General features: G+C 38.7%; 1 protein-coding gene across 1 annotated transcript in view; it reads left to right on the plus strand.

Annotated features, from left to right (window-relative positions):
- The window catches only part of PTPN22 (protein tyrosine phosphatase non-receptor type 22), a 58546-nt gene extending 42868 nt beyond the window's left edge, over positions 1-15678 (plus strand). Inside the window, exons 14-21 of the mRNA XM_042466377.1 lie at positions 1312-1395; positions 1544-1674; positions 2758-2785; positions 3891-3977; positions 6138-6235; positions 9687-9717; positions 11777-11854; positions 13101-15678. Coding sequence (XP_042322311.1) covers positions 1312-1395; positions 1544-1674; positions 2758-2785; positions 3891-3977; positions 6138-6235; positions 9687-9717; positions 11777-11854; positions 13101-13165 — 602 coding nt within the window. The 3' untranslated portion in view covers positions 13166-15678. The remainder of the gene's footprint in view (positions 1-1311; positions 1396-1543; positions 1675-2757; positions 2786-3890; positions 3978-6137; positions 6236-9686; positions 9718-11776; positions 11855-13100) is intronic.
- Positions 15679-16159: the final 481 nt, after the last annotated feature.

The raw sequence follows: 16159 nt of genomic DNA on the forward strand, positions 1-16159 counted from the left end.
TCCCTAAAGTTGGCCTTCCTGATTTATGTGGGGATATATAGAGCGCCCTTTAAATGAATGGGGTTTGTGCATGTGGCAGTGTGGCGGTGCGCACGCGCCACAGGTGCATGCCCTATTATTCCATATGGGACGCACCGCCCCTTCTCCCAGCATGGCTTTCAGCATATGCTGAAAGCCTTGTAAAGTGCGCCCGTGTATGACGCAGGCACACTGTACTTTCTTTTGCACAGTTAGTCTCAAAGGTGCTACAAAATCCTTTTGCATACTGATATTTGAGACCAACACGACATCTTTTAATACTTTTCCTTATTAGAGTTACAGGTCTGAATATAGTGAAAGGCTATGTAGGTTTTCCACTGATTGGGAAATATTTTGCTATTTATATTGATCACCCCCTTATTATTTATTTTTTTTATAAAAGATGAGTGAGATGATAGTGGTGTATGACTGCAGCAGGTGTAGTTGAGTTGTTGAGCACATGTTTTTGATGCAGAAGGCCCCAGGTACAGCTGGGGATGGCTATAGGGAAGAAGCAAAATGTGGGGTTTGCCTCCCCAAATACGAATTTTGCCCCCACAATTAAAATTTATTTCACTCCCCAAACTTCTAGCATTGCAGTAGCTTAAGTTGAACATTTAGAAATGGAGGTTAGGCAGCCAAGGTAGGGAGTAGCCAAAGTTACCAGGGAAGAAGAGCACAGCAAATCGTAGAGTTCAATATATTAATTATTTTCAATGTCTCACTCTCTGCAATGCTAGAAAATTGGGGAAGTGAAGGAAAATTGAATTTGGGGGCAGAAATCTCATTGGAAGGCAATGCCCTCATTTTGCTCCTGCAATACCTATACACTTGCAGGTATGACCTGACACTTTCAGTTTAAAGGATTCCAAGTAGGAGAGCTGAGAGACACATCTGTGTAAGATTTTGGATTGCTATTGTGCATCAAAACAGACAAAATAAGGCTGGATAGGTCAACAGAATAAGCTAGTGTAAGGATCAGGCTATCTTCTATACCTCTCATACCCACAAAACTAATGCTGTAGAATAAACATCTATGTAAGGAAGTATCCAAAGTAAATCAGTGGAGGCAGGAACATTCTGCAGACCCTTGTACTGTATTTAATTTTTTTTTTAAAAAAAAATCATATTCCATAGTCAAAATTTGAACATTTACTGTATGAACTACAACTTCCACAATCTCTAGGGAATGATGGGGGCTGTAGTTCAAAGCTCCACTCATTGCTACAGGAAGTATTTATATATAAACTCAAGCTTGTTAACTTCTCCCTCCCTTTTTTTATTTACAATTAGTAGGTTCTTCCCAGCTGGATGAAGACATTCCTCCTCCATTGCCTGAAAGAACCCCTGAATCCTTTATTGTACCTGGAGAAGATGGTGAGCTCAAATAGCTAAGCAAAGAGAGTTATATAGATGGCAGAGCATGTTGTGAAAATTGTAGCCATCTTTCATTACTTAAAAACATGTCCAAAAAAGTTTAATTTTTAAATCAATCAATTTTGATTTCTCTTTTTATTGTTTGTAGATATCCCTTTGTTGGCAATTTCAAATCACCAATCACCATCCAAGAAAGAAAAAAGCAGAATCTCTAAAGAATGGAGCAGCTTGTCTCAGCTGAAATTTCTTGATGACTCTGTGAGACTAAGGCCAAGTAAGGTAACTTATTAGGCATTCTGCACATCTCTGCCAGCAATATTGCTACATAGATCTCTTGACTTCTGCCAAAGTGAAGGCTACTACTTTGACTAACTGGATTGCTGCAGGAATTGTGCTGATATTCCAGTGACTGAAGCTAGGGTAATATGTATTTCTAAACTAACAGGCTGTATTACATTTGAGCGAGTTGAGTGGTAATAGGGTGTCTAGATATACCCAGAAAACGTCAGCATTGATGGCAGTAGATGCTAATTCCAGTGTCGTCCTCAAATGCAGTGACAGTTAAGCATCCATGAAAATAAGAAGACTGGATTACCTAGGGCAAATCACATTTTTTCAGCCTCAGAGGAAGGCAAAGGCCAAATCTCTTAGACCAAGAAACCCACTGATAGGTTTGCCTTGTGTGTGTTGTGTGTCTTCAAGTCATTTTTGATTTATTGGGTTTTGTTGGCAAGATTTGTTCCTGTTCAGAGGAAGTTTACCATTGCCTTCCCCTGAGGCTGAGAGCATGTGACTTAACCAAGGTCTCCCAATGGGTTTCATGGCCGAGGTGGGAATCGAACTCTGGTCTCCAGAGTCATGGCCGAACACTCAAACCACTACACCACACTGAATGCCATATGTTGGAAACATCTTGAAGGCAGATAACAGCAAAGTAGGCAGACTTTTCTAAACTGAAAGTATAGAGAGAATTGTGGAAGGAAAAGCAGATTAATTTTTAGCAGAAATATGACCAGCACTCTCTGGCACTTGCCAGTACCACAATTTAAACATTCTTTTTTTGCTCACTGCAGATATTTTTTAAAAGAGAGAGGTGATTTAGTTGAGGTCCGCCGGTATCATTTTAAAGAAAAGAATGACACTTCAAGTTCAGACCCTGTCTCCTGAATTAAGTGACCCTTAATTTAAATCAGTTTTGAAACAGTAAAAATGTCATTAATGTGTGGATAGCATATGAAATATATACCTGCCTTCTGTTGCAATGATGGTGCCATGTACATGTTTATGTGCATTCATTCAAAATTAAATATAGTGAAAACTGAGCTGAGAATATAAACGCATTCTCTTTTTGTTCATTTTCAGAATGTGAAGCTACAGAGACCCAGATCAGGTATACATTCTCTTGTCACTTAATCTGCACAGCTATTATAAAGAAACTAATGATCAAATTAGATGCTATGGGGAACATTTAGTTCCTCTGATTAACCCATTTTGTCCAGTGAGATTTCCCCAGCAATACTTCTATCATCATTCAGACTTTCAAATTAAGGCTGTTTATGTCTGACGTGCAATATATTTCACTACTTGAGTGAGGACTGCAAAACATATTATACATTTAGTCTATATTAAATTATTAACCTGTTTTCTTTCTCAGAACAGGATTTCCTCAGAGATACATGCTTCCACCATCAGCCTTGCAAATTATAGTCAACCCTCCACATCCATGGATTCTTTATTCACAGATTTAAACATCCAGAGCATGAAAATATTTTTAAAATATATAAATTCTAAAAAGCAAAGCTTGATTTTACCATTTTATAGAAGGGGCATCATTTTAATATCCATTGTATTTAACAGGATTTGAACATTTATGGATTTTGGCATCAATGGGGGTCCTGGAACCAAACCACAGTAGATACCAAGGGCAAACTGTAAACTCTTGTTTACATTCTAGTGACCATTTACAATACAAAACTTGGTCAGAAACATAGGGAAGAAAAATCGTAAACTGCAACAGACAGTGTATGATTTTGACCACTTGGGGGAGTAGCTGTGCAAAAGAAAAGAAAACTCTTTGATAATCCTATTGTTCAGTTTGCCTCTGAATATAGCCTATTTTTATGTCCTATTTCATAACAATCTATTGCCTTTATTGTCAGTAGAAAGCAGCTATTGTAGTGCCTACTAGGTTATATCCCAGCTACGTTATGTTCCTCTGTGTCACAATGCCCTGTTAGTTTCCTTCTCCTTTACAAAATCCTGCAAGATAATACAATAATGTATTATAGGACATATTTTCAGTGGTTCTCCATATTTACCTGTTCTCTTGGGAAGGACTGTGCATTAATAGTGATGTCAGACTTGAAGAGATTGGAGATGATCAATGGTTCATTTAACAAACCCATTATAGATATTAAGGATTTTGGGAAGTGGGCTAATAGAAATGGTTTTTTTCGAATGTTGCAGCTGTTGTTTTAAATTGTGTGTTGTTACAGAGATTCCTCAGAACCGATCCTCATCCCCTTCTCCTCCCCCACTTCCCGAGAGAAGCCCTGAGTCATTTATTCTTGCAGATGATGAATGTAAGTACATTTGGTTTTGTTGTTTTGTAACAAGCAGTGTTCGGCCTTCAGTTTGACCTTATTTTAGTCATATAATGAGAAATGACAAATATAGATTGTTAAAGCTGGTCATTCAAGGCAAAAGAAATGCTGTGATAGAATAGATGAAAGTATACATAGAAGAAGACCCTGAAAACCTTCGAAAATAGTTTGGATGCAACACAGGATCATTTATTTAGAACAGCCACATCCAAAGATAGTTTAGTCCTAAAAATGCTCACCTTCTGGGAGGAGAGGAATGAGAAGAGAAAGAAGAAGGTTTTGTAGCAAGGGTTTTAGAAGGAGAAAGGAACCATTAATATATCCATATTCTTATATGGGCTTAATTGATTCTCTGAGGAAACATGTTCATCAAGTTGATGCAGTACTTCTTTCACATCCGGATCCATCCTTCCATCATTACTGGCTGGGTCTGATGGGACTTTCAGTCTGGCAATATTTTGAGGGCATAGGTCCTCATCCATTTAATCCCACCTCGATCCTTGGGAGAGGCAGGAAATATAAATAAACTATTATTATTATTATTATTATTATTATTATTATTATTAAAATGGCTGTTTACTTCCCTCAGCTTTGTTTTGTTTTTTTACTGAATGATCTATAGAACTCTTGATTTGTTTCAGTGTTTGAAATCTATGCCTCTTTGAAGCTTCACCGTATCACAAAAGCTCTTGGGAATTCCTTTTTTCCCCTTCTTACTTGTAGTTTAAGTATGGCACACCTTGGTTCATCTTGATCACACTACACACACTGCACTTTAGATTAGAGGTTGTCAGCCTTTGAACTTCCAACTGTTTTGTGCTTCAGGTCACAGATGAATTCTGGGACCTGAAGTACAAAATATCTGGAGGACCAAAAGTTGAAAACATTTGTGAATGATAAATGTAGTATTCATAATGCCTAGTAGTGATCAACCAGCTCCAAGTTTTATTATTTTTATTATCACCTTTAAAGGAACTATCCAAGATTTTGAACCTATTTTCGAGATAGGAGTCAGCATTTTGGATACCTCCTTTAAATTTAAACTTGGAGCAGATTCACACACACACATGAAAGCCAGCAGTGATGTATTAAAGTCTTTTACTCCAAGTCTCAAGTGAAGTCTCAAACGTCTACTTTCAGATCTCTAGTTGAGTCTCAAGTCGTTACAAGATACTTTCAAATAAAGTCTCAAGTCAAGTCTCAAGTCAGAGAGCTATCTTTCAAAGAAAAAAAGGAAAAGAAAGAGAGAAAATATTTTAGAAGGATCTTTTTACCCATTGCCTAACACATTTATTTTCTGTTCCCTTCTGAAAAGCACGCCTGCTGCTCAAAGTGAATGATGCCATGGACTTTTCTAATATATTCTTCGGTTAGGAAGCTGCGGGGGGGGGGGGGGTTTTTTTGGCCCCCCAGACAATTTTTTATTATTGTCCATGGTGGTTTTTTTTTTTTTTTTTTTTGCAGCCATGAAATATGGAACCCAGTGTTTTTTAAGCTTGTAAATGCAAAAATATATGTACAAGCTTAAAAAAACAAACACCCTGGGTCCCACTTTTCAACTGATTCCATTTTCTGACAGGGCCTTGATCCCTAACCTGTCAGGTGAGCGGGGGCTTTCTGTATGGCAAATGTAAAGTACCACTTCCATCATGTGACTGGAAGGCAAATGGAACATGGAAGCATTTTTCAAAGGCGGAAGACTGTTTTCTATTCTGTAATATTTTTAGTTGAATGGTACTGAACCAAGGCCAGCAGGTTGATCACTGAAAATATACAACTTGTGAGTTGAGTTGAGTCAGTACATCATTTCTTGTGGAGTTGAGTCCTTGAATCTACTTGAGTTCGGCTTGAGTCTGAGTCAGTCAACTTGAGTCTACATCACTGGAAGCCAGCAGTGCAATTTATCATGTCTTAGCATCACAATTCATTTTCAGCTCCAGGGCTCGGACATGTAAATGAAAAAGGTACTACTGAGCACATAAATAATTCCCTTTTCTATGCCCTATCCTACATAATTAGGATTAACAAGAAGGCCCTGAAGGTGGAACTGGTCAAGATAGGCTTTCTCACATAATAACACCTTCATGTGCAGGAGTATTCTCAAATTATTCTCTTGCTGAACGTATTTTATTTCCATAGCTCAGCCATCTGTTATGAACAATGTCATGGGGCTTGGAGACTCTGGAATTAAGCTGACAGAGAAGACTTCAAAGGAAGCAAAATTCAGGAGAAGTAAGGTAAAGAAACATGGAGGAGCTAGGAAGTATGGGAAGGGATAACTATACCTTCTCTATGACTATGTGTTTGATTACAAGTTTTCAAGGAACTGAGCAACAAGATTTCCCTTTACCATGTTAATTATACAAGTTTCAAGTGTGCAGGAGATTCAGGTGACTTTTCCCAGGGTAGTATTTTTCTGGTGGAAAAATTGCATTCCCGTAGGATTTAAGCCGCACTTTACAACTGGAAAAATATATTTCCTCAGCTCCAACAGCCTTTTTTTTTTTTTTTTTTGTAATCATGTGTGCTATACAGGATGAGATTGCACATGTCAAACTTACATATTGGTTAGTACCTACAGCGGGGGTTGGCAACCTGCGGCCCATGGGCCGGATGCGGCCCGTCAAGGCCTTGGGGCCAGCCCCAGCCCGGTTCTGCCACCGATTGTCGCCGGGGCCTTTGGCCTCTCGCGCACAGGGGCAAGGGGGGCAATTGTCTATAGATGCCTCAGAAACATGCATTTATATTAACATTTTTTAAAAAATCAGCAAAAATTTTTGCGTGTCCTCCACTTTTTTAAAAAAAGTGTCCACCATTTGAAAATGTTGTCCTACATTTGTCCCGGTTTATTTATTTATTTAAATTTAATTTTTTTTAATTATTTATTTTTTGGCTTCGGCCCCCCAGTTGTCTGAGGGACAGCAACCCGGCCCCCGGCTCAAAAAGGTTGCCTACCCCTGACCTACAGCATCAGTGTTCATCACATGTGATGAATGACAGTTTTCCCCAAAGGGTGACCATGTGCTTCACAAAGGACAGTCCTCTATTTGAGGACATCCTTTATTTGAAAGTTCAAGTCTCATTTAAAGGTAGCTGAACCAGAAGAAGAGAGAGCAGACAGACCCTTGACGTTGTCCTCCACCTGGACAGCAGGCTGGGCAGGCACATAGGCCACCTGGCAACTGAATTTCTATTTAAGTTATAGTAATGGTTTCTTATGATGCTTCTATACTTACAAAACATTTATGCAAACTGTTGTCATCTTTAGCCTTTTTGACACCGTAATCTTTTTTTTTTTTACTAATACAAAGATGGCCACCCCATCTCCCTCCTGAACATGTGCACATTCACACCACCACACCACGCTCCACCTTAGTGTCATATTGTATCCTCTATCATTTTAATTTTTTGGAAGCTGAGTGCTCCCTGACTGTTTTTCTTCAGAAAAAGAACCCTAATCTAGCCCTTCAAACAAACCAACAAGTCTATACCTTTCCTGTTCAGCACTGTTCCCGGCCACACTTTGTTATATTTCTGGCCCACTTTTTCAATAAAAGTTCTCTTCCAAAGAGGCTTGCTGGCATTAAAATTCAATTTGCTGTGCTAGTGGCAGGGAATGTGCTCAAATGAAAAGACACCCAGGAGTTACCACTCACATTTGCAAAGAAAAAGATACACAAGGGAAAAGGCAGCAGAGGGAAATTAGTTTAACGGTGCCAGAGGGAAGAAGTGAGTGGTTTCCCAGACTTTTAAATCCAGGCTGAATTTTCCTTCTTAGGATGAAGGCGACACAGTAGCCCCGTTCACCCTCGGTCCTGTAAGAAGTATCCGAAACTGAGCGACCTCCTCACTACTGCAGTCCAAAGCTTGGGAAAGTTATATTTGCCTAACAAATCCCATAATCCCCCCAGACAGTATGGCCATTGGCCATATTGGCTGAGGATTCAAGATCTGAAGTCTACAGTTTTTTCAAAGCTGTGCGGTTTGGGCAGCTGTGGTCCAAAACTCTTCCAAAGCTCTTCCAGCTGTTTTTCATATCTTTCCAAAGCTTGGCTGCAGTCATTGGAAAACTGACAATTGCCAACTGCTTGCCTTTTTTAAAAAAAACCAAAAAAAAAAAAAAACCGGCCATTTCTCAATTACTTCATCTTTAGATTTTAAAGCTATGCATTTTCTCTCTCCAGTTGAGCATATGTATTTTTAAATTATGGTTTCCCTTTTACAAAATAACAAATACTACAAGATTCCCCCTCTGCCTGCCTGCATCCATACTGTGGAGGAAAAAATGTATGATGACAGTAACACAAAACAGTCCAAGTAAAGAGTTAAAGTGCCAATAGTAGTAGTGGTGGTAGGAACGGAAGGAGGGAAGATTTCTCTTGTTTTCGAGAAAAGGTGCTAGGTGGAAGAAATAACACCTTTAATGTTTCTCATTGTGAGCGCTAGAGGGCAATCTAAGCAAGAAAGAGAAATAATTATGAAAGTGCCAATCGCAACTTAATAACACTGTGTGTGTGTATGCATGTGCTTTCAAGTTGCCCGTTAATTTATGGAGACCCCATGAATTTTATAAGGTTTTCTTAGGCAAGGAATGCTCAGAGGTGGTTTTGCAGACCCTTCCCCTGAAATATATCCTATATTTCTCCCCATATGGGACCCAAGGTGGCTGACAATATTTAAGCTGCATCGAAATACAGTTAAAACAATGCATGATACAATTTTTTAAAACAGCAACAATGAAATAAGCAATCACTTTAATCAATTTTGTGTCATCTATCCCCGATTCTAATGTTGTCTCTGTATGATGTCACAGAGGTGATATCCTATGCCAAGAGTGCGATGTAAACCTTACATGAACCCAACGAATAGTCACTGTTGCATGAGAATATAGATTTCAAAATATTCTTCACTGATTCATCCTTGCTTTTTAATACTCTGTTAAGAGTATAATTGATGTATGTCCCCCACAGTATTGTTGCATCAGTAAATATCTACTGTCTCCATTAAAAATCTAATTAATGTCCCAGGAAAATCACTAAAAGCCAGAGTTTCTTGCTAGTGCAGCAAAATTTGTTTAATGGATATGTAGTTTATGATTATTGGGGATGGAGAGTCAGCACTCCTGTTAGAAGTGACTGAAATTTGTAAAAAGTGTGGTGTACAAGCAATTTACATATTTCCTTGGATAAGCATCAAGAGGTTGGCCGTAGGTGGACTGAACTAATGTAAGCAGTGGAAAGAAGACTTGATTTCTTTTTTTTCACTGTATGTGATGACATTATCACTGACCAACTTTCAACAGATTTTGTGGTGGAAAAAATATTGGCCCCCCCCAATGGAAAACCTTAGTCTGGATACATTATGAAGCTCAAAGTTGCATTCTGCCAGGCTACACACATAGATCTGTGACTTGCCCCTTTGACAAGATGGTTTCAAGTTGTCTTGCCAGGGGCTTTAATGCACTCCCACAATACAAATAAATAAATAAACAAATAAAAATAATTTGGTTTTAAAAATAACAATTACTTTTTTTTCTTTCTGAGGCTGCAGTATTCGTAGACAGAGTTGTTGCATGGCTGCTAATTAATTCATGTTCCAATAGTTCTTTTCTTAGTGGTTAATACTTTCTCAACACCAACAGTGAACCTTGTTTCTCTGTCTTTCCCTCCCCCCCCTCTTTTTTTACAGAGCCTGAAAATTTTCCGAAATGTGAAAAATAGTAAGTCTCTGGAAAAGGCATAATATTGCATTATAGATGCAAAATTCGGAAGTGATATTCGGTGTAGCTTGATTCTGTGATATGTCAAGGAGCCACTTGTTGTTACGTGGCTACGAGGTGACTTTGATTTACGGCAATTCTATTGTAGGATTTTCTTGGCAGGATTTATTCAGAGGTTTGCTATTGCCTTCTGTTAGGCTTGGAGACCTTGACTTGCCCAAGGTCACCCAGTGTGTTCCCATTTCTGAGCAGAGATTGAAACCCTGTCCCTTGGAGTCCTAGCCCAACATTCAGATCACTGAATGATGTTGGCCATAATCGCTAAGAGTTCCTTTGGGAGCTGAAAAGTTTACTGGATGAAACTATCATGCTCTGCATAGTTTTTCACTGTTTCTAAGGATTTCAGAAATGGAAATTTAAATTAAATAACTATATTTTTCAACTAAGTGGGTGAGGCATTTAATTTTAAAGGGAGAAACATATTGTGAATATGAAATCTACTCTGGATTCTTATTCTATTTTATGCATGTAGAAATTAGCAAGCATTCTTCAATCTCTACCCACATCTGTTTAGACACTGGATGTCATATTGAGGAGGGAGCAAGCTTGTTTTCTGCTGCTCCAGAGACTAGGACCCGAAGCAATGGATGCAAACTTCAGGAAAAGAGATTCCACCTCAACATTAGGAGGAACTTCCTGACAGTAAGGGCTGTTCAACAGTGGAACAAACTCCCTCGGAGTGTAGTGGAGTCTCCTTCCTTGGAGGTCTTCAAGCAGAGGCTGGATGGCCATCTGTGATTTCCTGCATGGCAGGGGGTTGGACTGGATGGCCCCTGTGGTCTCTTCCAACTCTATGATTCTATGCTACAATAGTCTTGGGGAACACATTCTTCATGCTTAGTTTCCCAGCCTTCAGTCATAATATTTAGTAATGTTGAGTATGTGAACTGGGACCATTCCTATCTCTCTGTCTCTTTAATGACCATCCCATTTAGTTATTACGTATTTAAGAAAGCACCTCCAGAACAAAATAATGTTATTTTAAAAATACAAATTTTAAATCTCTGCTCCTTGCTCTTGCCTATTGCCTACACATTTTTTTTCCATAAGCCACATAAGTCTTAAAGATGCTGTTCTTTCTGCATTTTGCTACTTTTTAGAATATATGGCTTACCAATGTGTGTCTATGTGTCTTCAATCCACCAGTTGGTTTATGAATTTCATAGGATTTATAAGGCAAGGAATAATCAGATGTTGTTTTGCCAGTTCCTTCCCCTGAAGTACTAACCAGAGGTGATCCTGTTAAACTTCCAAGATCAGACAGGATCTGGTGCCCTTAGGATAATAGCACCTTCAAATTTTGTATTGGAGGAAAATCTGGGTAAAATGAGGAACTTTACCCCTGACCGCTGGCTTGTTTCTTGACCAGGAACAATGGAGAGTTGGACATAAATATGAAATATCAAGCAACATAAATATGCCGTAGGAGAGAATTCCTGGAATGATGTTCCAGCCCATAGTCATTGGAGCTTTCCACAGCTTGATAGTCTATGCTTCTTGGCACGATTCCTCAAACTTCAGATTTTCAAACTGACATCCATGTTCTGTAGCAACCACTGGGTGTTTTTCTGGCTGTATAAAAACATTTTATCCATGATCTGGTCCCTGCACAGCTGTTTAAAATGACCTAACTCTTTTGGCATGGATGGTCTCATAAATCTCCCTCATCAAATAAACAACCTCCCCCCCCCCCCCCCCCCCCCCCTTTTTTTCAGAACAGCCCTGTGTGATTGGTGTCTGCTGTTAGGTAATGTAAACCATCACATAGCTGGCTCAACAGCTCTCACATTGTTACAACATGTAAAGAGTACAGCTACTAACAGCAGAAATCACTGGATTCATGATGAGTGGTGTTGGTACTTACAAATCTATATTATGGATATTCTGCCTTTTTCTCCTGTGCCCAGCATCTGCCTAACAGGAGAAATGATGTTGCAAGAAACCATTATTTTGATGTAGATCAGTCATCAGGTGCTAATGTCATTCTTTCCATTTTTAGCTATTTGTGGTCCATCTCCCCTAGTGAAAATGCCAGAGGCTGATCAGTCCAGTCACTCCAGATCTGTTCTGAGTTTTGGTATGTATTCTTTTTAGAAAATATGTTTCCCTGTTCAGTTAACTATGGTAATATAGCATCCTTAAAATATTTATGCTTTGATTTTTTTCCCCTTCATTGAATATTATTGATAACCAAATAGCTAGATAAGTTTCAGAAGAAACTGGAAGAACCAGTTTTAAAGGACTTTCCAGACACTTTAAACACTACGGATATGTCTTATTGGGCTCTTTTCAATGCTGTCAGCAGGAGTTCCCATTATGTAATGCATGGTATGATGTATTCATTGTGAGGCAACAATCCTTGTTACATTTATTAGAGAAGTCAGATGAGGAAGAATGACAGCGGCACAACAAAAAAAGAAACACTGCTGTTAACAGTAGACATACACACACAAAAAGCAGGGAATGATTTCCTCCAGGAAATATTAAGATGCTATACACATATTATCCAGCACATGCAATTGTTTTAGTTTCTGGATGTTAGAAAAACACACTATGCTTGCTCTGTAACATTTAGAAGAGCTATGGACATAAAGAAGATATGGCTTGAGTGTGCTATTAATGCCACAGATCTTAACTCTGGAGTACTTTACCTTTTCTTTCAGAAGACCATCACCAGAATTCAGCGATTCTAGGAACATGGTATATGTATGGATCCCAGAATAAGGGGGCTCAATCCATCACCCCAAAAAAACTAGGCTGAAGCCCCCTGTGAAATTATCTGGCAAAATGGGACAAGTAAGGTTCTTATGTAGTTGAGGCTTCTATGGGATTCTCAGTCAGAAGTGTAGTAAAATCAGAAGCACTAAGAAATGTTTTTTAAAAATTCTAGTTGACTCCACCCAGGAATAATGAAGGTTGCCTGCTGTCCAGCCTCTCTGCACTTACTTGCGAATCAGCTACACTGAACACTTACTGTACACTTCTAAGTACCTATTTTGCTTGTAAAAGTCTTCATATTCAAGGATGTTTGGATAATAGATGGCAATTTGTGCTTCCCCTGCAAGTAGGCAAGATTAATAACAACCTGCCTGACAATGTTGAGCTGCCCCACACTAAAAATAGTTCTGGGGCCCCTGGGTATATGTATGTTGTGCTTCAAACTCACTTGGCATTAATTAAATTACACAGCTTGCTTCCTTATATCATTTTTATGTATAAACTTTAATATGCTGTTTTATATTCTGCTTGTATGAGAATTATATGCTAATTTCACATAAAATTGAAAGAGTAATGCATAAAATTGTCTTGGTTTTGTATTCCAGGCTTTGCAAACCGGTTTTCAAAACCCAAAGGACCAAGAAACCCTCCACCTAGTTGGAACATTTAGAAGAACTTCACTAGATAACATTTGTCTCTAGTACTGCAGCCTGGCCTTGCTGTTTTAACTTTGGTTTGTCAAATATCACTTGTAACAGGACCATCATTTTGAACAAATAGGCTTTTATTTCCCATCTCTATGTATGGTTGTGAAAGCTAGTCTGTGAAGAAAGCTGATAGGAAACAACAACAACAACAATATATCTGAGATGTGGTGTTGGAGAAGAGTTCTGAAAACACCATGGACTGGTAAAAAGACCAATGGATGGGTCCTAGAGCAAATCAGGCCCAGACTTCCCTTACAATCGAAGATGACTCAACTGAAGTTGTATTTTGGACATATCATGAAAAGAAAGGATTCACTAGAAAAGACTATAATGAGGGTGAAAGGAAAAGAAGAAGACCACATTCCAGATGGATGAAATCAATCAGAGAAGCCATGTCCATGTATTTCCAAGAGCTGAGCAGAGTAGTTGAAGATCGGGTGACCTGAAGGTCTTTCATTCATAGTGCCACCGTAAGTCGAAGTCAACTTGAAGGCAGTTAACAACAAAAATGAACGTGTGTTTCCTCTTTACAAACTAAATACAAATCAACTTCATCTATCCAATGGACCTGGAGTATAACCAAAGTAAATGGGAACAGAAAGCTGTGCTAGTTCCTTGTTCATTCCTTCCAGTGGGGAACCACTTCTAATGAGGTTTCAGTAGGCTGCTGTGTAGAGGTGTGAACTATGAAGAACAGCACTCTGTTTAAGCTGAACATCCTTGTTATTTATTATTCATGTGTTTCTGATATGAAAATGTGGATTTTGAGACCTAGTCCTTATGTTTCTTTGCTTTTGAAATATATGAGAAATATGTAAAGGAATCTTTCTTTCCATACATACACAAGGGACATTTTTTGCATGAATGCAGTGGATACCAGGCAGTGGCATATGGGCATGTAAGCATTTTTGCTTTCCTGGTACTCTGGAATTTCCAATGTGTAACTGAAGTGGGAGCACAGCATCTAGGGGTACCTTGACCCTAAAGATCAACAAATAGGAAACACTTCCAACTGCTTTTTTTTTGGGGGGGGGGGGGTCAAAAACCAGAACTCATTTTTCCTATAAATGGCAATTGTGGTTTCTCAACTACCTATACTTGGTACCAAGTTATGTTTTGTTTTTAGTTAATAATTCTTGACCATCACATCTGAGCTCTGTTTTCCCAATCATTGATTCTGGGAGTCCATAATATGTACCATTACTCTTATATCTATATTTTTCCAGTAATAAGGAAAGACTGGAAACAGTTAAGTCTGAATACATTTGTATGGTTTTTTGTTTCCTTTTTCACTTCTAAATGTTGCAGTACTGCGCAATAAGATCTTGAAAAACCTTATCACATAGGCTAGAGCCATGGGACCAAAAAGGCCATATACTTGTCACTGAAGTAATGTTTTTTAATGCTCAAAGGTTCAAAATGTATAAAGCACATTATGACAGACATACCTGCAGGAGAAGGTGTTTACATTGCAGAAACACTCTCAGATGGGAGGAGCAAGGAGGTGAATTATACCCTAGAGTAGTAGTTCTCAAGCTTTCTATTGCCGTGGCCCTTTAATACAGTTCCTCATGTTGTGGTGACCCCCAATCATAAAATTATCTTTGGTGCTACTTCATATGTAAATAAAAATGTGTTTTCCGATGGTCTTAGGCGACCCCTGTGAAAAGGTTGTACGACCCCCAAAGAGGTCGTGACCCACAGGTTAAGAACTGCTGCTCTAGAGCATTCCTACTCAAGTAGTGGTCTTTGGATGGCTATCAGTCCCTGGGCCATTGGTTGCCAGTCTCCAGCCAATTTCCAGGAAACAAACAAAAAATTGTACCCAATGGGCACAAATTTAGTGTCAGTCTCTGATTCACTGACAAGCAATAATTGCCTGCTACTCACTTCAGATCGTCTGAGATAGGTATCTCAAAATGGTGGTCTGTGGACTGGTGCCAATCCCTGGATGGTTTCCAGGAAAGAAAGAGACAACTACTGTATAGCCAATGGGCACAAATACGGTGGAGTCCCTGACACATTGGGGGGGGGGAGTTGCCAGTCCCCCACATTATTTACTTTAAGAAGCACTGCTCTAGAGGGGAAAGCAAAAATGGGATTAAAGCAGACAAAACTGACAGATAGCCTTTACTTCTAGGGGGAAAACTTGAAAGGCTAAGTTTAAATAAATTCTAAACCATTTAATGAAATGTCTATGTGGGAGATGCAATATAATAAAGTTAAATGTATTATTTATTCAGTATGCCACTTAATGCTTCTGTAGACTGTATTTCTACAAAATTCAAGAGCTGAGCATATCTCATATTTATCACAAATGTGCCTAGCACCACTATTGGCATGGTACAAAAAAGGAAAAAAAGCTACTTAACATTTAATGACATACTTACTGAGTTGCCAATAGCTACATTCCCAGTACTGTACTAATATTCCGAACTCTGAGAGATAAGGAACTAGTTTCCACTTAAAAGTGAAATTTTAAGTCAGCCATGTAGGTCAAGGACTCATTTGAATTACAAACACAAATGAGTCAGAAAATGCAAATTAGGTTGTGTATATGAAAATCTTTAGGCAGGTTATTCAATTTTGAGTTTATTTGCATGGTTCTTATATTATGAGATTTAACATGTATATATAAACCAAGGAGTGATGTTGCCATTCTAATGTTTGCATATATTCCAGTCACATTTCTAATGAAAGCATTTTTGAGGTACCTTCAGCTGAATCCCATAATATCTGGTATTATGTCCCAGTTCAACTCCACTGAGGCCACACTAACCCATTATAATCCAAACTAATTTTGTATTGACAGCCACACATTTCTCTACCCAATTTCAAATCAGTACAAAAGGCCAATTTTTCCATGTCTGAAATGGAGCATTTTAGGCCACATGAAGGTATAAGCTGTGTTTTTTCTTTCTTCTTGGTATGCATATTCATATCAACCAATAGCCTTC

This window comes from Sceloporus undulatus, chromosome 4, assembly GCF_019175285.1.
Source record: "Sceloporus undulatus isolate JIND9_A2432 ecotype Alabama chromosome 4, SceUnd_v1.1, whole genome shotgun sequence".
Lineage (NCBI taxonomy): Eukaryota > Metazoa > Chordata > Lepidosauria > Squamata > Phrynosomatidae > Sceloporus > Sceloporus undulatus.